The 18,619-nt window shown below is 65.7% G+C and overlaps 3 protein-coding genes across 13 annotated transcripts; 2 read left to right on the plus strand and 1 right to left on the minus strand.

Annotated features, from left to right (window-relative positions):
- Window positions 1-76: 76 nt before the first annotated feature.
- IRF3 (interferon regulatory factor 3) lies at window positions 77-4,100 on the minus strand. The gene is made up of 7 exons (XM_074308242.1): window positions 2,426-4,100; window positions 1,975-2,148; window positions 1,577-1,795; window positions 1,273-1,486; window positions 817-1,194; window positions 619-737; window positions 77-342 (listed from the first exon to the last, which is right to left on the minus strand). Exons 2-7 carry the CDS (start codon window positions 2,134-2,136, stop codon window positions 160-162), a joined length of 1,275 nt encoding a protein of 424 aa, XP_074164343.1. The 5' UTR covers window positions 2,137-2,148; window positions 2,426-4,100; the 3' UTR covers window positions 77-159.
- PRMT1 (protein arginine methyltransferase 1) lies at window positions 3,759-8,016 on the plus strand. Of its 4 annotated transcripts, XM_074308246.1 has the most exons (11): window positions 3,767-3,878; window positions 4,914-4,967; window positions 5,809-5,910; window positions 6,010-6,165; window positions 6,237-6,300; window positions 6,386-6,528; window positions 6,635-6,722; window positions 6,805-6,920; window positions 7,061-7,211; window positions 7,411-7,532; window positions 7,648-8,016. In XM_074308246.1, exons 1-11 carry the CDS (start codon window positions 3,840-3,842, stop codon window positions 7,729-7,731), a joined length of 1,119 nt encoding a protein of 372 aa, XP_074164347.1. In that variant the 5' UTR covers window positions 3,767-3,839; the 3' UTR covers window positions 7,732-8,016. The 4 variants fall into 4 exon arrangements, with proteins under 4 accessions (XP_074164348.1, XP_074164347.1, XP_074164350.1 ...); XM_074308247.1 differs by lacking the exon at window positions 4,914-4,967 and having other exon boundaries at window positions 3,759-3,878; XM_074308249.1 differs by lacking the exons at window positions 3,767-3,878; window positions 4,914-4,967 and adding an exon at window positions 4,660-4,718 and having other exon boundaries at window positions 5,750-5,910.
- Window positions 8,017-8,943: 927 nt separating this feature from the next.
- CPT1C (carnitine palmitoyltransferase 1C) lies at window positions 8,944-15,948 on the plus strand. 8 transcript variants are annotated; one of them, XM_074308232.1, is made up of 19 exons: window positions 8,944-9,004; window positions 9,609-9,755; window positions 10,034-10,173; window positions 10,339-10,513; window positions 10,654-10,755; window positions 11,045-11,182; window positions 11,259-11,336; window positions 11,480-11,587; window positions 11,668-11,752; window positions 12,107-12,314; window positions 12,396-12,569; window positions 12,704-12,809; window positions 12,965-13,081; window positions 13,161-13,325; window positions 13,514-13,648; window positions 13,724-13,876; window positions 13,979-14,092; window positions 14,234-14,374; window positions 14,836-15,948. In XM_074308232.1, the coding sequence occupies exons 2-19, from the start codon at window positions 9,615-9,617 to the stop codon at window positions 15,025-15,027; spliced, it is 2,472 nt and encodes an 823-aa protein (XP_074164333.1). In that variant the 5' UTR covers window positions 8,944-9,004; window positions 9,609-9,614; the 3' UTR covers window positions 15,028-15,948. The 8 variants fall into 8 exon arrangements, with proteins under 8 accessions (XP_074164333.1, XP_074164336.1, XP_074164338.1 ...); XM_074308233.1 differs by having other exon boundaries at window positions 8,978-9,098; XM_074308231.1 differs by having other exon boundaries at window positions 8,979-9,008.
- Window positions 15,949-18,619: the final 2,671 nt, after the last annotated feature.

Raw genomic sequence — 18,619 nt, forward strand, 5'->3', positions numbered from 1 at the left:
GCGGGCGGACGCTGGGACCCCCAGAGCCTCGCTGTGGGGAAGGCCAAAGACTAGATCAGAGAGCGACCAAGGAGACACAAGAGCAGCCCTTTTATTTTGCAGAGAAGTACAGGCTCGGGGGAGGGGTCGGGGGGGCTGGTCCCGCACAGGGGGGACCCGTCAGCAGTGAGCCCCGGACTCCCACTGCATAGTATGGGTCAGCTCCTGCAGGTAGCTGTGGAGCTGGGCAGGCGCCAGGGACAGTGAGAGGCTGCTGGAGATGTGCAGGTCCACCTCTTCCAGGGAGGACGCTCCCCCGGCCTGCGCCGCCTCGTGGAGCACCCGCAGGGCGGTGGGCACCACCTGGAGAGGAGAGAGTGGCAGGCTCAAAGAAACGGCCCCCGTACCAAGGGCCGCCGACTGCTACGTGGGTTTCCTTTGCCCACCCAGCAGGCTAAGCCCCCCCAGAGCCTTCTGTGCTCCCGGGCTGTTGTGGCAGCAGCTCGATGGGTTCCGGGCCACCCCCTGCTTGGCGCAGAGCCAGGCACGGAAGTAGCAGAGCCAAGGGTTACAGCTAAGATTCCCAAACTCGGGGCCGCCCTGGAAAGTGGGCGTCCGGCTCGGGGCCTGTTGAGGCACCTTGACCATGATGAGCTTCTTGGTCCACGGCTGGGCTTCTGTGGGCCAAGGCTCCCCTAGGCTGAACCAGACGGTGTACTGGGGCGAGCGGTGACTGCCTTCCAGGAAGGAGATGAGGTCTGGAGACACATAAAAGGGGGGTGGTCAGGGTCGGGGCCCCCAGCCCTCCCGCACCCTCCCCGGCCTCCCCGGCCTCACCATTCACAAACTGGGAAATGTAGCAGACTTGCTGGCCGGCGCTGTCCTTGGTCACTTCCCTGCCTGTGGCCCCCGGGACCGCCTGCTCTCCCAGGGCCCAGTAGGCCCGGCAGTGGCCCAGGCGCCGAACCCGCAGCTCGGTCTGGGAGGTCCATAAGGCCAGCCCGGCGCCCAGGCTGCCCAGGACCTTGCCCACATAATGGGCTACCCGCTGATCGGCCAGGGTGCTCCTGGGCTCGGGCAGGGCCAGGGGGGTTCCGGCCACCTCGGTCCAGGCCTCCACCCCCGGCCCGACCAGCCGCAGGCCTTCCAGGCAGGAGAGGCGTTTCTGAAGGACCTGGCGGCCCCTGTAGAAGGCCGTTACCTCGTACTCGCTCTCTGGAGACAGAAGGGCAGGCCTGAAGGCCGGGCTCCGGCTCCGGCTCCCTCCCGCCTCCCAGCAGGCCGCCTACTCACGCAGGCCATTGGCAAAAAGCTCCACCAGGGGGTTGCAGGCGGGGGCCAGCTCTGGTGTCTGGGGGAGCTGCTCCAGGATCGAGCTGGGGCTGAAGGCTAGAGCAGAGGAAGGGCTCAGCACAGGGGGTGCGGGAGCCAGGGTTCCAGGGGCGCCGCCTCCCCCGGGTGGCCGCGAGGACAGCGTCAGGGTCTTCAGAATGTCCTGTAAGGCCTCCTGCGGGGAGAGAGGCACGAGTGGGATCCGGGGAGCCCCGGGCCTGGCCCTCCCCTGCCCAGGCCCGGCCCGGCCCGGCCCGGCCCTCACCTGCTCCTCGGCCTCGTTGGCCAGGCCGGGCTCCAGGGCCTCCTCGACCTCGGGCAAGAACTCGTAAATCTTGTGCGGGTTCTGCGGGTCCCGGCTGCGGTTGCTGAGCACGCGGAGGTTCTTCTTGCGGCCCAGGGCCGCCCGAAAGTTCCGCTTCCAAGTGGCTGGGTCGGGCTCGTCTACGCCCGGCCGATAGCTGCCGCTGACCTCCGCCCACGCCTGCCGGGCCCAGGTGGCCGTGGGCGAAGGCGGCCCCCCCCAGACCGCACCCCCAGGGGCTGACCCCACGGTCCGCGCCCCGCCCGCAGGGCCCCTCCCCACGCACTGACCTGGAGGTCGGGCCACGCCCTCGCAATCTCCCCTTCCCCACCCCCCCTCGCTGTGTGGGGGCTCCGCACCTGGAAGATGCGGAAATCATCCTCCTGTAGGTCCTGGCGCAGCCCGTGCTTCCAGGGGATGGAGAAGAGCGTGCGCTCCTCATTGATCCACACGGCCCCCAGGAGCCCCGAGTCCAGCTGCTCCCGCAGCCAAGGCAGGATCCGCGGCTTGGTGTGGGCCATGACCCGACCCGGCTGGGGGGGAGGGGCCCGCATTCAGCAAGGTGGAGGCCTCGGGGGCAGCCCTGCCTCCGCGCCTAGCGCTGGCGTGCCGGGTGGCGCGGCGGCCGAGAGCGGAAAGGGTTCGGGGAGCGTGTCCCAGGAAGTGGAGCTCCCGGGCCCATTCTGTGGATCAGGAAACTGAGGCGCGCAGAGGAGCTGGGCAAGACCCGGACGTAACCCACCGCCCCACGGCACGCGGAATTCCGAAACCTCCCCACACCCCGCCCCTCCACTAGGCCCTTCGCGTTACCTAGTTCTGGGCTGGGGGAGTCGGCACCGAGAGTCCTTCCTTTCCGCTGGGCCGCCTCCTCTCGCCCCCTCCGGCTCAGCTGATTCCAATAGGTCAAATTCCCAACCCGCTGGCACAGCCCGATGGACGAATGATATGTAAATGTGCCCCGCCTCTGGCTCGGCGCGCGTAAGCCTAGGGACTCCGCCGGAGGAGTCCCCAAAAAGTTTGGGGGGGAAAAGTTCCGAGACTCCACCCCTTGGTCACAACGGCTTTGGGAAACTACAGTTCCCTTCCGTCCTTGCGCGCCGAGAAGTTGGTTCCTCGAAGTGGGGGCCCTAGTGCTTGCTGGGACTTGTAGTGTTTTCTCAGATGCCTCGACGGGGGACACTCCTCCCCGACTCGTACCTTCTCCTTCCAAGACCTAGGCTTGCAGCGTTGCACCTCTTGGGTCCGAGGCGGGCACTCGGCGCCTAGAACCCTTTCCACGCGCCTTTCCGGATTCGGACCCAGGAGGAAGTGGGAGCAGCGGGGGTTGGACGCTCTTGGCATCTCCCGCCAGTCTTGCCCTGGGTCGCCCATGTTTTTGCAGCCCGCGGGATCTCTTTCCGGGTCCCTCCCCGTTCCCTTCTGTCTCTCTCCAGGGGTCTGCTGTCCGTCTGTTCTTCGGGTCTCCGTTCCTCTCCCCCCCATCCCGAGCCCCGCTTTCTTTTTGTCCCCGCCTATGTCTCCAGGTTGCTGCCTACGTCTTGGGCCCCTCTGTCGTTCTCCATGTTTTTAGGCTCCTCGGCCTCTCGGCCTCCTTTGGAGACCCTCTCTCTAGCTGCCCCCAACTCTGCTGGACATCGGTTTTCCGAGGTGGAGATGAGCGGCCCGGGAGAACGGCCCGACCCCCGGACTCAGAAACCCCTGCGGGCCGCTGATTGGCCTGGGCGGGACCAATGGGCGGGACAAGTGCCTGACTCGGGGCTGACTGGCAGGGGGCGTATCTTGGACGGAGTCCCGGCTGTCCGGAGGCTTGGAGCACTACCGCCTCCTACTGTCCGGTCGAACCCAACGGGTAGTCTCGTTTTCTGGATCGCTCCCACTCCGCCGCCTTGGGCGGCTTCACGCCAATCAGAGAGGCTAAGGGAACGAAACGCGAGGGAGGACATGCGCAGTACCGCGGACTCGCCAATGAGCGCATCAGCGCGGCGGGGCGGAGCAACGGAGAGATGGATAGCTCTGTCTGCGCGGGGTCCGCTGGGAAAGGGGCGAGAGGGCGGGGGCTCATCTTACGTATAACCAATGACGACGCGAAATATCAAGATGGGCGGGTGAGTCGTTCAATAAGCGTGCACGAGAGGTGGTACCCGCGGCGAGCAGGGGGCGGTGCGCCCGCTAAAAGGCGGCCCCGGGGGAGCCGCGGGCGGGGGGCGAGTTGGGGGGAAAGAAGATGGCGGCGGCAGCCGAGGCCACGAACTGCATCATGGAGGTGAGCGGGGCCGAGCGGCGGCGGCGGCGGCGGCAGTGGCGGCGGAGACCGCCGTAGCTGACCGCTTCCATGAAGGCGGCCGCGAGCGGCGTCGGGGACTGCTAGACGGCATTCCGGGAGGGCGGCGTGGAGACAGCGACGGCGGCGGGAGGGGATAGGGTCGAAGCCTCGCGCGCTTACCATCCCCCCCCAACGTCGGCCGCTCAGCCGGGGATCTCAAAACGTTGAAGATCGGGGTGCAGGGGAGGTTTCGTCAGGCGGCGGGGGGGTGGGGCGGTGGGCGCACCACGTGGGGCTGGGGGGGGACACGGCACCACTTCCGGTCCGAGCGCCACTTCCTTCCCCCCCACCCGCGCCCCACGTGGCCCCCATGCGAGCACCCGGGACCTCTGATGGAGGCCCCCGAGAACAAAGGATCAGACTGCTCGCCCGAGGAGGGGGCAGTGGGCAGACCCCCGGGCGAGGGCTTTTCAGGCCTGGACAGGGATGGCAGGCTGAGGGGGGGGGGGAATCTCCAAGCACAGGAGAGGGAAGAGGTTGGGGGGGAAGGTCCTTCTACCTCCTGCTGAGCAACATTTTTTTGGGGGGGGCGACACTCGGGGCCTCCCTAGGTGGAGAAATGGGTCAGGGGCTTGGAGTAGACTAGGGCAGTGGGTTGGTCCTGGGGGGGGAGGAGGAGGTGGGGGCTGGGACCCGAGAGGGACACACGGAGGTCAAGGCCTGGACAATCTATTCCTGGTGTCTGAGTCTGCGCAGGCGCCCAATGGGGGGCAGGGTGGCTGGGGGGGGGGGGCTGGTGGCAGGGTGTGCGCAGGCGCCTGCTGGGGGGAGGGTGGGGGTGTGGAGCAGCTGTGTGAGCTCGTCTTCTGGAGGAGGGGGCCCCAGAGAGGCAGCCTCGCCGAAGCGCTTTTGCCCCAGTTTTTCTTAAGCCACAGCTGGGGCTGGGGGGGGGACCCCTCCCCCTGTCCCTTCCCAACCTAGCCCCCGAGCCTGGCCCCCGGGAGCTAACTGTCTCTCCCTGTTACTCTCTCCTAGAGTTTTGTGGCCACCTTGGCTAATGGGATGAGCCTCCAGCCTCCACTTGAAGAAGTAAATATCCTTTTGTGAGCCTCCCCTCGTCCCCCGCCCACATCCCCTGTCATTGTGACTTTGGGGAAAGTCGTTTTTCTCCGTGCCTCAGTTTCCCCTCTAAGCTAACAGGCTGTGGGGACCAGGAATCCCCTAAAGGCTCGGACTTCCCAGGTCCCTAGGCACAGGCTCCCCGAGCTGTCCTGGCCAGGCCCCAAACCGAGGCTCTCATCCTACCTTTTGGCTCAGAAGGCTCCCGGGAGGACGCTCCCGTCACCTGGCCTGACTGGGAGGAGGATCCCGGGTCTCCAGGGTTAAAATGACAGAGCTCCATCCCGGCCGCGGCCCCCGTCTTCGGGGACCCCGGGCCTGCGCTCCCCCCTTGCCAAGTAAAAACTGAGGCCGGTCAGATGCCAGCTTGGGAGAACGATTCTCCCTTGGTCTGCCGGCCCCCCCTTTAGAAAGGGGCTCGAGTTAGGACGTCTGTAGTCGCCCTGTGGAAGGCTCTCCCTTTGGCCTAGGACCATGACTCTCTCAAAGCCCAGGCAAAATCTTCCTTAACTCTGCCTCCAGCCCCTTTTCCCAAATTTGCACCAGTCCCCCATTCCCCAGACCCCCAGTGTTCCCCCCCAACCCCCAGCTGTGGGCTGAGCTAGAGATTGGAGAGTAGGCGCCGTGAGGTATCGGGGCCTCAGGGGGAAACTGAGGCAGGGATCGTTGGGGGGGTGGGATGGAGCTCGGGAGACTTGGAATGGGAGGAGGCAGTCCCTAGGGCTGAGAGGGGTGGAGGTTCTCTAGGAAAGAATATACATGGGACAGTGGTCGCCCTGCTCCAAAAATCAACCCCTCCATCCCAACCCAGGTGTCCTGCACGCAGCCCGAGAGCAGCGAGAAGCCCAATGCCGAGGACATGACGTCCAAGGACTATTACTTCGACTCCTACGCCCACTTTGGCATCCACGAGGTGAGGGGGGCTTCCCTGAGGGCGGGGCTTCCGGGGCAGGGAGGGCCCCTGCGGGGAGGCGGGCCGGGTCACAGCCTTGTGGGGCTCCCCTGTCCGCAGGAGATGCTCAAGGACGAGGTGCGGACGCTCACTTACCGGAACTCCATGTTCCACAACCGGCACCTGTTCAAAGACAAGGTGGTGCTGGACGTGGGCTCCGGCACCGGCATCCTCTGCATGTTTGCCGCCAAGGCCGGGGCCCGGAAGGTCATCGGGGTGAGTCGGGGAGCCTGGGGGGTGAGGGGGGCGGGGGAGGGGAGGAGGCCACTGACCCTTCCTTCCCCCAGATCGAGTGCTCCAGCATCTCTGACTATGCCGTCAAGATCGTCAAGGCCAACAAGCTGGACCACGGTGAGCTGTCGGGCCTCTGCTGGGGGGAGGGGCGGGGGGTGGGGCAGGGGGCCCATGCTGAGCCCCAGCCTTGTCCCACCCACAGTGGTGACCATCATCAAAGGGAAGGTGGAAGAGGTGGAGCTGCCCGTGGACAAGGTGGACGTGATCATCAGCGAGTGGATGGGCTATTGTCTCTTCTACGAATCCATGCTCAACACCGTCCTCCACGCCCGGGACAAGTGGCTGGTGAGGCCCCGGCCCTGCTGCCCTCCGTGCCCCCGCCTTGCTGCCCTCCGAGCCCCGCCCTGCTGCCCTCCTTCCCAGCCTTTGAGCCCCCCCTCTCACCCCTCAGGCCCCCGATGGACTCATCTTCCCTGACCGGGCTACGCTGTATGTGACTGCCATTGAGGATCGGCAGTACAAGGACTACAAGATTCACTGTGAGTGTGGGCAGGTGGGGGCGGCAGGTGGGCCAGGCCGGGAGGGGCCGCTCTGGCTCACGGCTTCTCCTCTGTCCCTCAGGGTGGGAGAACGTCTACGGCTTTGACATGTCCTGTATCAAGGACGTGGCCATAAAGGAGCCTCTGGTTGACGTGGTTGACCCCAAGCAGCTGGTGACCAACGCCTGCCTCATCAAGGTGCGAGGTTGGGGGGGCGGAGCGGGCTCGTCCTTTCCCGGCAGCCGCCTTGGCTCTGGCCCGGGCTGGTCCTGATGAGTTGAGGGTCTGGGCCTGTGGGCGCGCATCTCGGGGCCTGACCCGGTGTCGTCCCTCGGCAGGAGGTGGACATCTACACGGTGCGCGTGGATGATCTGACCTTCACCTCCCCCTTCTGTCTACAAGTGAAGAGGAACGACTACGTGCACGCTCTGGTGGCCTACTTCAACATCGAGTTCACCCGCTGCCACAAGCGCACCGGCTTCTCCACCAGTGAGTGGGGCGGCCCCAGGGCACCGGGAAGGTCCCAGTTCAGCCTCCCTGGGGGAGGGAAGGGCCAGTTACAGGCTCCCGGGCCGGCTGGTGGTGACCCAGGACAGACATGAGCCGGAGGCCCCGAGATTCTTACAGGAGGGAGCCCGGTGGGCAGCCGTCCCCTCTCCAACCTCCCACTCGGCTCCCTCTCGTCCAGGCCCCGAGTCCCCTTACACACACTGGAAGCAAACTGTCTTCTACATGGAGGACTACCTCACGGTGAAGACGGGCGAGGAGATCTTCGGCACCATCGGCATGCGGCCCAACGCCAAGAACAACGTAAGTCGGGCCGGGGGGAGGCCAAGGGCGCTGGGCGGGGCCGTCCCGGGGATCCAGGGCAGGGGGGGCCTTGGGAGTTCCCCAGTCCCTCACGCTTCCTGTTCTCCCCTTGCAGCGAGACCTCGACTTCACCATCGACCTGGACTTCAAAGGCCAGTTGTGTGAGCTCTCCTGCTCCACTGACTACCGGATGCGCTGAGCCGGCCCGCGGGCTGTTCCCGGGGCCCCTGCCCCAGCCGGCCTCACCACTCCCTGGGCTAGGCCGCCCGCCTCGGCCAGCCCAGCCCACCCCAGGGAGCCGGCGGGGGCCAGCTTGATGGTTTGAGGGCCCCCTAGCCCCTTCCCCTGTCCTCTGTCCTCCACCCCCCAGGCCCTGCTCCCTCCCGTGGGTGAGTGAGGGGCCCAAGGGCGACATCGTGACTGTGTTTTTCATAACTTATGTTTTTATATGGTTGCATTCATGATAATAAATCGTCAGCTGGGACGTGGGGAGCAAACCTTGGGCTGGGCCAGGGTGGGACGTGGGGAGGGCTGGGCTCGGGCCTCTTCCTCACAACGCAGAGAACCTTCTTCCCCTTGGGTCATCTGATTGTGCCCCATTTGGGGACCCGCCTGGCCTGGGGCAGTGCCTCCGGAAGGCCCTCCTCTCCCTCCCTTGCAAGAAGTGGCCCCCCGGAAGCCAGCCCCTCTCCTTCAATGATTGTTCCCCAAGTGTCCTGCGCCACAGTTTTCTGGGGCCAGCAGGTGCTGGGGATGCTTGCCCTCTGCCTTCCCCGCAAAGGAGCTGATCCACACTCCCCTTCCCCGATGGTCCAGGGCTTTGTCTACACAAAGGTCCCCATCTACCCTGCACAGGCGGCATCTTTGGCCAGCTCCAGCTGAGCTTCAGTTGCCTCAGTTGTGTCTGGCAGACACTTCATAGGTGGGGGAACTGAGGTGATCACCATGAAGCCCCTTGTTTGCACTTTGCCAGTGGCTCTGCCCCTGTGCCCCCAGGCTGCCTCCAGGAACACCAGTGGGGGAATCCGGAACGGGAACCCCCTCTTCTAGGCTCTAGAGAGAAGGCCGCTTAGCTTCCAGCCCTAAACAGGGTGCAGTCCCGCGTGCTGCATGCTTTGCAGGCCCTGGGAGCTTAGGGTGCAGACCTGGGGGCTCCTCCCCCAGCTCCAGGAGAGCCCCTGTCCCTGCTGGAACGGAGAGAACGACCGCCTCCCCAATGCCTCAGTCCCTCTGGCAAGGACAATGCACCTAGTTAGGGGCCGGGGGAGGAGACTCCCCCCAACTGGGAGGGGCAGAATGTGCACATGCGCACGGGGTCTGCCGGGCTAGATAAACACCACCACCCCCGTGCGTGACGTAAAGTGGGGGAAGGGGACATCCTGGCGCAGGCGCAGACGACCGGGGGGGGGGGGGGAAGCTTAAGATTCCATCAATAGGAGGGGGGGCTCTTCGCATGTTGATCTCCAAACGCAGTGAGTAAGGAGATAGCTCCTGGAAAGAGTAACCCGGGGCTAGAAGAAAGGACCCCTGGGGTCCACCGGGAAGGGGATTGGAGGAGGGGCCCAGGTGGGCTGTGGCTGAGGGTCGATATCCGGGGATGTGGGATTGTAGGCCCGGTAAGGGAGCGAGCAGTCGGTACCCGGGTCTCCATTCCTCGGCTGCCTGCCCTCTCTTGCTCTTAAGCATCCCAGGCTGTGGAGCATGCGCAGTGGATAAGCCTGGACTCTGCGGGGACCCTTCTCCAGCCCCTTCCTAACTCCGCCCCTTGCTTCCCTGAAGCTATTAAAATACCCCGGCGGGGGCGGGGGGGGGGGGAGGAATGGTGTCCTGGGCCGCTTCTTTCATCCCGGAGCGGGTGCGAGGAAGGAAGCATGAGCACTTGGGATTCGGGGGCAGCCTCCTTCTGTGCGACCCCGAACTGCATCTCCCAGCAGGCCCTACGGCGGCCTCCTGTGGGCAGCCCATTTCACGGTGCCCAAGGTCTCATGGGAGTTGTAGTCAGTGTCTGGGGGCTGAGCTGCTCCTGGGTCGGAGGGGCTTGGGGACCAACTTCTGCTCCCCCTCCCTGGGTCCCAGGGCGCCATGGCCGAGGCCCGCCAGGCAGCGACCTTCCGCCTAGAGCTGGGCCAGGGGACCCCCGGGCCAAGGTGGTGGAACGGAGCCTTGAAGGAGGTCGGCAGCGCGGGACTGCGCTCCTGGAGGCGGAGCCTGGCCCAGTGCAGGGTAAGGGGGAGGCTTTCAGCTCTCCTGTCTGCCCCCCGCCCCCTCCCCCATCCTCTGCTCACCCTCGCTCCTGGGCACTGCCAGGGTCGTGCTGCCCATGCCAGCCCCTCCGTCCCCTTCGGGGACCCTCCCCTGCAGCGGCTCCGCTGTCCAAGGTGCTGGAAGCCCAGCCCCCAGGGCCCATGGGGTTGGCTCTGGCGAGCCCCAGGAGCGTGTAGCTTGCGCTGCCCCCGGTCCCCGGGCGGGCGGCGGCCAGCGCGCGGCTTCTATCCCGGCAGGATGACGTCCTCCGCGGAGCCCGGCCGGCCGGCGCGGCCAGCGGCCTCTTCCTCTTCGCCGCCATCCAGGGCGCCCGCTTCGTGCAGCTGGACCCCTCCCTGGGGCTGGTGGACTGGATCAAGGCCAACCTTCCAGACTGGTGAGGCTCGGGGCAGCCCCTGCGGGCCCTCCGCCCGGCCCTGTTTGGGCTCCCCCCTGGCCCCGGGCGGGGAGGGGCGGGGCCGGGTGGGGGCGGGGCGGGGCGCTGCTCAGACTCCGGCCCGGGGGGCTGAGCCCCAGCCTGGTCCGCCTCCCCTCTCCCCAGGGGTGCGCGCCGGCTCCCCGCCTTCCAAGGGGCGCTGGCGGCCGCCGTCTTCGCCGGGGGCCTGTGGACGGCCCTGCTGCTGACCCTGCATGTGGTTCTGCGGCTCCTGCTGCGCTACCAGGGCTGGCTGAGCGAGCCTCGGGGGACGCTGTCCTTGCCCACGCGCTCCTGGCTGGTATGAGGAGCCTGGGGCCGCCTCCGCCGGCCCCACCCGCTCTCTGTGTCTCAGTGTCTCTGCTTTGTCTTGGGGACTGGGGGCCCTGAAGGAAGGGGGAGAGGGTCTGGGTCAGGGCCGGTGCTTCCTGCCTCCCCCAGGCCCTGGTCAGGATCTTCTCCGGCCGCCGCCCGACGCTCTACACCTACCAGCGCTCCCTGCCCTGCCTACCCCTGCCCTCTACCGCGGGCACCATAGCCAAGGTGGGCATGGCGCCGGCGAGGGCGTCCCCGATACCCAGAGCCGGGGCCTGTGGGAATCCACCTACGGGGAGGGGGGGGCGGGAAGTCAGGGGGGACGTGGGGACTGGGGAGTCGGGGGGACGTGGGGACCGGGAGTCGGGGGAACGTGGGGACCGGGAGTCGGGGGGACGTGGGGACCGGGGAGTCAGCAGCCAGCATGATGAGCCAGGAAATCAGGGGCCCGCGTAATTAGGGTCTTGGAGTCTCGGAGGGGGCGGCCAGGGCCGGAGCTCTGTCGTGTCCCCCCCAGTACTTGGAGTCCGTGCGCCCGCTGCTGCCGGAAGAGGATTTCCAGGCCCTGAGCGGCCAGGCTCGCACCTTCCTCCACACAGAGGCGCCCCGGCTGCAGGCGCTTCTGGGCCTCAAGGCCTGGTGGGCGACCAATTACGTGAGTGCCGTCTCTGCTCCTTGGGGTGCCCTGCTGGGGGGGGCGCGGCCCGTTCTGATGCAGCACTTCCCCACAGGTGAGTGATTGGTGGGAAGAATACATCTACCTGCGCTCCCGAAGCTCCCTGCTGGGCAGCAGCAACTACTACATCCTGGTGAGCCCCTCCCCCTGGCGGCCAGGGCTCCCGTGGCTGAAGTTATGCCAGCTGGGAGGGGGCGCCGGCCGTGAGGGGATGCCTGGGAGCGGGGAGGCCAGGTGGGCGGGAGAGCAGGTGCCGCAGCCTCCGCCTGCCCGCAGGACTTTCTCTCGGCGGCCCCCACTCCTCTGCAGGCGGCCCGGGCTGGCAACGCTGTGTACGCCATGATGAGGTTCCGGGAGCGGCTTCGGCGTGGGGAGATGGAGCCCGTAAGAGGCTGGGAGGGGCCGGGGGGCGGGGGGGCCCGGTGGGCCCCGACCTGGGGTCATTCCCGCCTCCCTCGGTCCAGGCAACCCTGCTGGGGCTGCGCCCGCTGTGCTCGGCCCAATACCGGCGCATGTTCAACACCAGCCGGATCCCTGGGGTCTCCAGAGGTGAGAGATCCTGCGACCGGGACCCCTGCCCTGCGCCCGGGGGGGCTACAGACAAGAGACGATCCCCTGGCGCAGACTGTGGGTTTTCAGGGAAGGAGACCCGGGTTCCAATGCTGCCTCCCAGGCAGCCAGCGAGCATTTATGAGGCCCCTGCTGGGTACCGGGTCTTGGGCAGGAAGGGGTGCCAGCTTTCTGTAATGTCAGTGATGAGAAATGCCAGGGCTGGTAGCCTGATGGCGTTTGCGGCCCAGGCAGAGGCGCGGCCCAGGTGCCAATTCTGCGGGTTCGTGCCCTTTGGCGCCGCCTTCCCCAATGTTGACCTCTGACCTCGGGCACCCACGGCCTCCTTCCCAGACTGGCTGTGTCACGTGAGGGACAGCCACAGCTGCCATGTGGCCGTCCTGCACCGGGGCCGCTTCTTCCGCCTGGGGACCCACGGGGGGCCAGGGGGCCACCTGCTGAACCCCCGTGTTCTGGAGCAGAAGTTTCAGCACATCCTGGATGACCCAGCCCCAGCCCGGCCCTCTGAGGAGCACCTGGCGGCCCTGACGGCCGCTCCCAGGTAGGTTGGGCTTCCCGGCGGGCTGGGAGCCGTGGGGGTCAGGGGGTCTGGCCACACTCTGACCCGGCCCCTCCCCAACAGGGCCCTGTGGGCTCAGGCTCGGGCCTCCCTGCGGGCAGGGGCCGCCCTGGACGTGGTGGAAGGGGCCGCCTTCTTCGTGTGCCTGGAGGACACCCCGGGGCCCTCGGATGCGGCCCCTGAGGTGCTGCTGGACGAGCTGGCACAGTCCTTGCTGGTGGGGACTGGCCACAGCAGGTGAGCCCCGGGCCCAGGCCCTCCCCTCACCTCCCGCCCAGGCAGGGCTCCCCTTTCCCCAAGGCCTCTGGTCTTCCACTTCTCCCAGACCCCCAGCACAGACCTCCCTGCCAGGCCTCTCCTGCCCCCCACAGGTGGTTGGACAAGTCTCTGAACCTCGTGGTCTTCGCGGGCGGCCGCATGGGACTGAACGTGGAGCACGCCTGGGCTGACGCCCCCATCCCTTCGCACATGTGGGAGGCACGGCCGCCGAGCCCCAGACACCCAGGCCCTTTGGGTGGCCGCACCCCATCTCCAAGGGGCTTCTTAGAATGCGCAGGCTTTGGGGGGTTGGGGGGCCAGGGTGGGCCGGCCCCGGGCGGGGTCTTGACCGGCTTCTCTCTCCTGCTCCCCAGGCCGTCCTGGCTGCCGAGTGCTTCGAACTGGGCTACTCCGCCGACGGGCATTGCAGAGGGACCCCTGACCCCGAGGTGGGCCCCCCTGAGCGGCTGCACTGGGCGGTGCCTGAGGAGGTGAGAGCCCCCCCGGCCCCCACCCCGGGCGCCTGTGTGCCCGGCCTCTGCCTCCTCACGGTGCTCTCTTCCCGGGCAGGTGGCCACTTCCATCTCCCTGGCTCTGCGGGAGGCCCAGGCCTTGGCTCGAGACACCGAGTGCCACGTCCTTCCCTTCGCCCACTTTGGGAGAGGATTCACCCGACGCTGCCGAGCCCCGGGGAGCAGCTTCGTGCAGCTGGCGCTGCAGCTGGCCCGCTTTCGGGTCAGTGCCCGGGCCGGGGGCCGCTGGGAGGGATACCCGAGCTGGGCCAGGATTGGGGGGGGGGGTGAGCCAGCCAGGGAGGGGGCAGCTTAGCCCGGGACCAGGTGGTCCATCTGAGGAGGGGCCTGTGGGCCAGGCGTCCGTGCCCAGACTAACCCTCCCCCCCCTCCCTGTCCCGGGCCCACCAGGACCAGGGTGGCTTCTGCCTGACCTACGAGGCCTGCGTGACCAGGGCGTTTCTCGAGGGCCGCACGGAGACCGTCCGGTCATGCACCGAGGAATCCTGCGCCTTCGTCAGGGCCATGCAGGACCCGAGGCTGACGGTAGGCCCCCCCCACCTCCTCCCCGCTGTCCCCCAGAGCCTGGGGAGATGATAACCTCTGCTTGACCTCCCCCAGAATGCCCAGCGTCTGGCGCTCTTCCGAGCGGCCGCGGACAAGCACCGGGCTCTGTGTCGGGCAGCCCTGAGCGGCGAGGGCATCGATCGCCACCTCTTCTGCCTCTATCTCGTCTCTCGGTTCCTCCCACTCCCGTCCCCATTCTTGACCCAGGTCAGCGGACCCTTGCGGCGGGAGGAAGGGGGTGCCTCAGGGGAATGGGCCAAGCTTTGGGGTCCCCCGGCCCACACCCTCCTCCCCAACCCCACTTTCCAGGTTCGTGCCGAGCAGTGGAAACTCTCTACCAGCCAGATCCCCACACAGCAGCCACAGCTGTTCGATCCGGCCAATCATCCCGATTTTGTGTGCTGCGGCGGCGGCTTTGGGCCTGTGAGTGGGCCGGGGAGAGGGAGGAAGCCCCTGGATGCTGGGGGGGGGCAGGGACAGCCCCTGGATGGGGGGGCTGCAGCGGACTGGGAACAAGTCCCCGACACTAAGGAGGGGCCTCTGGGGGGGGCCAGGGCGGGGCAGGGGGTGAGGATCGCGGCCCTGGGGACTCTTCTCCTCCACTGGCTGCAGGCAGATGACGATGGCTATGGGGTGTCCTACATCTTCATGGGGGAGAACATGGTCACCTTCCACATTTCCTGCAAGGTCTCCAGCCCCGACACGGTTAGAGCTCTTGTCTTCCCAGGTGTCCAGGCCCCCCCTCCCCTCCCACCTCCCTGGTGTCCAGGCCCCCCCTTCCCCTTCCCTGGTGTCCAGGCCCCCCTCCCTCCTCTCCCCCTTTCCCCAGCATCCAGGCCCCCCATCCCCCATTGCCCCTCTGGAGAGGTCAGAGAAGGCTGGATTTGGAGCTCGTAGGACCTTGGGGGAGCATCTGTTTGGCTCATTTGAAGTCACACAAATAGGAAAGGGCAGCGTCAGGATTTGAATTTGTTACCACTGTGATGTTCCATGCCACCAATCCTGAGCCCAGGTTTTACCCTCTGCCTAGGACCCCACCCTCCCATCCCCCATTCCCCGGTGTCCAGGCCCCGTCCTTGCCCTCTCAGACCCCTGAGGTCCCCTCTCGGGGTCCCCTTGGATTTCGGGCCCCTCGATCCTTTCTCAGTCGCCTCCCACCTTTGCAGGACGCCCGGCGCTTCGGGCAGCACATTCAAGACGCCATGCTGGATGTGGCCTCGCTGTTTGGCCTGGGCGTGGGGCCCAGCACGGGGGCCCGGCCGGGCGGGACGGCCCGGGAGGACAAGAACTCTGCTGAGGGCTCCCGGGGGCCTGGCTCCCGGCAGGAACCCCCTGCTCCCGGCGACCCAGAGCCCTGAGGGAGCCGCCACCCCTGGGGGGTCCTGGCAGCCTCCCAGAGACCGAGGGGTCGAGGCGGCACCCCGGCACCTCGGAGCCTCGCTCGCAATCCGGGCCCAGGCTCGTCGGCCCGGCTCAGGTCCGGCTTCGTCACCTTGGCCGATCTTGGCCGTCCCCCTCCTGTGTCCTCGTCCCCCCATGAAGTCCGGTTTTTCTGGCTGGCTTGGGCCATCCCCACCCTGACGCTGTTCCACGGGCTGAGGTCGCCCCATTCTCGGGGGCCACGGGCTGCAGCTCAGACCTTGTCTCAGCGGCTGTCACCCCATGCCCCTTCCATGGGCCAAGGTCTATGCAGTCTGAGCCCCGTCCACAAATTCGGCTTCAGCCTTGGCCTCGCCCTCCCCCCGCCTCCACACCATCCCTGGCTCTGGGCTGCGCCAGGCCGCGCCAGGCCGTCCCAGACACCCCTTGCCCCGCGTCCGCCCCAGGCTTATTCTAGCTCGGTGGGGCCCCCACTCGTGGGCCGGCCGGCCTGAGCCCCGGCTGCGGCAGGACCTCCGATGACCTGGGGCCCTCCGGGATTCAGGAAGCCATAATGAAGCGCCTGCTGCGTGCCCGCCGCGTGCTTGGAGCTGGGAAGGTGGAGGCCGCTCCTGCGGATGAGGAAACCCGCAGCGCGGGGAGCCTTCCCAGTCCGAACTTGGCTGGGCGCCGAGGGAGCCCCCGAGTGGGGGCAGGGGCGCGGGGATGGCCCAGCGGCCCGACCTCCGGGAGGCCTCCGCTCGAGCTGTCTGTGGGAGCCGGCGGGAAGGGCGGCCTCAGTCTCCTTACCTGTAAAATGGGAATAACACTAACGCTACCTCCCAGGCTTGTTGGGAGATCTTTGTAATGTGCTTTGCTAACCTTAAAGAGCCGAATAAATAGATTCTAGCTATTGGTGAGGACGAGGACGAATAACGAGCTGGCGCGCAGCGGGGGGGGGGGGGGGGGGGGGGGGGGGGGGACGGGAGGAGGGAAGCTGCGGAGGACTGTAAAGGGTGAGACACGTGGGACTCCTCCTCCTCCTCCTCCTCTTTCTCCCCCTCCTCATCCTCCTCCTCCTCCTCCCCCTCCTCTTTCTCCCCCCCCTCCTCCTCCTCCTCCTCCTCCTCCTCCTCCTTTTCCCTGGGCCGCCGCCATACTTGCTGGCCTTCCTTGCTGATAAAAAGTGCCTGCTCCAGCCCGAAGCCGAGAGCCGGTCAAAGTCTTGTCTCTAGGGGCCGCTAGGGGGCGCAGTGGGCGGAGCCCCAGCCCTGAAGTCCTCAGGATCCGAGTTCCAACCCGACTTCCCTGCTGTGTGACCCTGGGCAGGTCACTTAACCCCCTCCGCCTCAGGGAAAAAAATCCCCCACCCCCGACTAGCGGCGGGACTGGGGCAGCCCAAGTGCCAGAAAAGAGAGAGCAGCCCTTGCTCCAGCTGCAGGACGGGGGACGTGCTCCCCCCGCCGCCCGCTGCGCTCCCCAGCGCCCCCTGCTGGCCCGGGGCCTGCTGCCTGCAAAGGCTCGCCCAGCACCTTTTCCTTTTCAGAAGTAAGTTTGGGTGGACGGCTTTGGGTTTCCGCCAGGAAATTTCCGCCTGGCTCTTCCCCCCCCACACCCCCGGTCCTCCTCTGTAATGGAAAAAAGGGAAAATCAGCGAGAGCGGCGACAAACGCGCGCCCCCTGGCCCTCCGCAGAGGAGTGAAGGACGGGGACGTGGGCCCCCCGCAGAGCTCTTCAGCTCAGGGAAGGGCTCTGCCAGGGCCTGAAATAACAACAGGTGGTCCAAATTCTCCCCCCTTGTGGCCCGCGCTCCCCCACAGACCCCGCGGGGAAGTCCCCGGCTCACACAGCCGCGCTCCGGGGGGGCCCCCACGGGCCGTTCTCGGGTCCCAGCCGGGCGCGCGCGCTAACCCCCCGATCAATACGGGGGATGGCTTGGCAGAGCCCCCTTCCCCTCCCCCCTCCCAGGCCCAGGCGCCTCTTAGGCTAAAGACTGGAAGTAGCCCGTCGGCTCCTCCGCAGCACGTGCCGGCACCCGCCCAGCGCGGGCAGAAAAAGAGGCAAAATCCCGCCGCCGCTTCCGCGCGTGAGCGGGGGCAGCCGCGACAAGTGGGACGGGGTGGCACCCACAATAATCCTGAGGGGGGCGCTTCCTGCTGCAGGAGGTGGGATTTTAGCCGGGACTTCTGGGAAGTTGGGGAGGTCAGGGCCAGAGCAGAGGGAGAAAAGCACCGAGAACAGCTGGAGGGATGGGGAGGGGGATCCCTGATGAGGGGGCTCCACAGGAGGGAGGCCCTCCGAAGTAGCGCCTGAGGAACTGGGGGACGCTGTCCCCCCCCATCACTGGGAGGGGGAGGGGAGAGGGGGAGGCGGACATCGCGAGTTCGAGGCGACTCCTGGATGCGGACTTTGGGGTGTGTGGAAGGCAGAGGCGGTAGATGGGAGGTCAGATTAGGGCGGAGAAGAGATTTGAGAATCACCGGCATAAAGAAAATAAGTCAGTCCATGGAGGGATGAGGTCACCAGGCGAAGCAGGCTGGAGAAGAGAAGAGGGCCCAGGACCGAGCCCAGAACCTTCCCAGGTTCACTCACAAAAGCTGATTTGGGCGTTGTGTGTACCCTGCATCATCACCGCGGAGGCAGTTGTCAGATAGCGGAAGTTCCGGGGGTCCTCCCTCCCGCCTTGGTCTCAGCAGGATTGTCACCGCCAGGATGGACCCGAATAGTCCAAAGTCTTTATTGGCTCCTCCCCGGTCTGTGCGCTCTGACTGAGTCCCAGGTCTCTCAGCCCTTAAATACCCTATTACCATGACGTCATTACATCATTCCGAGTATATGCCACTAGAGCGATTACATCATTATATCGAACTAGATATGCGAGCGAGAGAACTATTATCTCATCAGTTCCACTGAGTTAACGCCTTGTTTCAGGTATACGTCTCCTGTTTCTTTCTTTTTTTTTTTAATTATAGCTTTTTATTTACAAGACATATGCATGGGTAATTTTTCAGCATTGACCATGGCAGGCGGACCAATACATGTTAAATATGTTAAAGTATAAATTAAATACAATATAGGTGTACATGTCCAAACAGTTATTTTGCTGTACAAAAGAATCGGACGTTGAAACAGTGTAACATCAACCTGTGAAGGGAATCAGAAATGCAGGCGGACAAAATTAGAGGGATTGGGAATTCCATGGAGAGGTTCACACTCATCTCCCAGAGTTCTTTGCTGGGTGCGGCTGGCTCAGTTCATTCCTGCTCTATTGGAGCTGATTTGGTTCATCTCATTGTTGGAGAGGGCCCCGCCCATCAGAATTGATTATTGTATAATCTTGTTGCCATGTATAATCTGCGCATTTCCTCAGCATCAGTTCCTGTAAGTCTCTCCAAGCCTCTCTGTCTTCCTCCTGCTGGTCATTTCTTACAGAGCAATAATATTCCATAACCTTCATGCACCATAATTTACCCAACCATTCTCCAATTGATTGGGACATCCATTCATCTTCCAGCTTCTAACAAAAAGAGCTGCCACAAACATTTTGGCACTTCTAAAGTAAAATTTATTTAATTCAAATGAAATGACTTT

This window comes from Sminthopsis crassicaudata, chromosome 3 (assembly GCF_048593235.1).
Source record: "Sminthopsis crassicaudata isolate SCR6 chromosome 3, ASM4859323v1, whole genome shotgun sequence".
In the NCBI taxonomy this organism is placed as follows: Eukaryota; Metazoa; Chordata; class Mammalia; order Dasyuromorphia; family Dasyuridae; genus Sminthopsis; species Sminthopsis crassicaudata.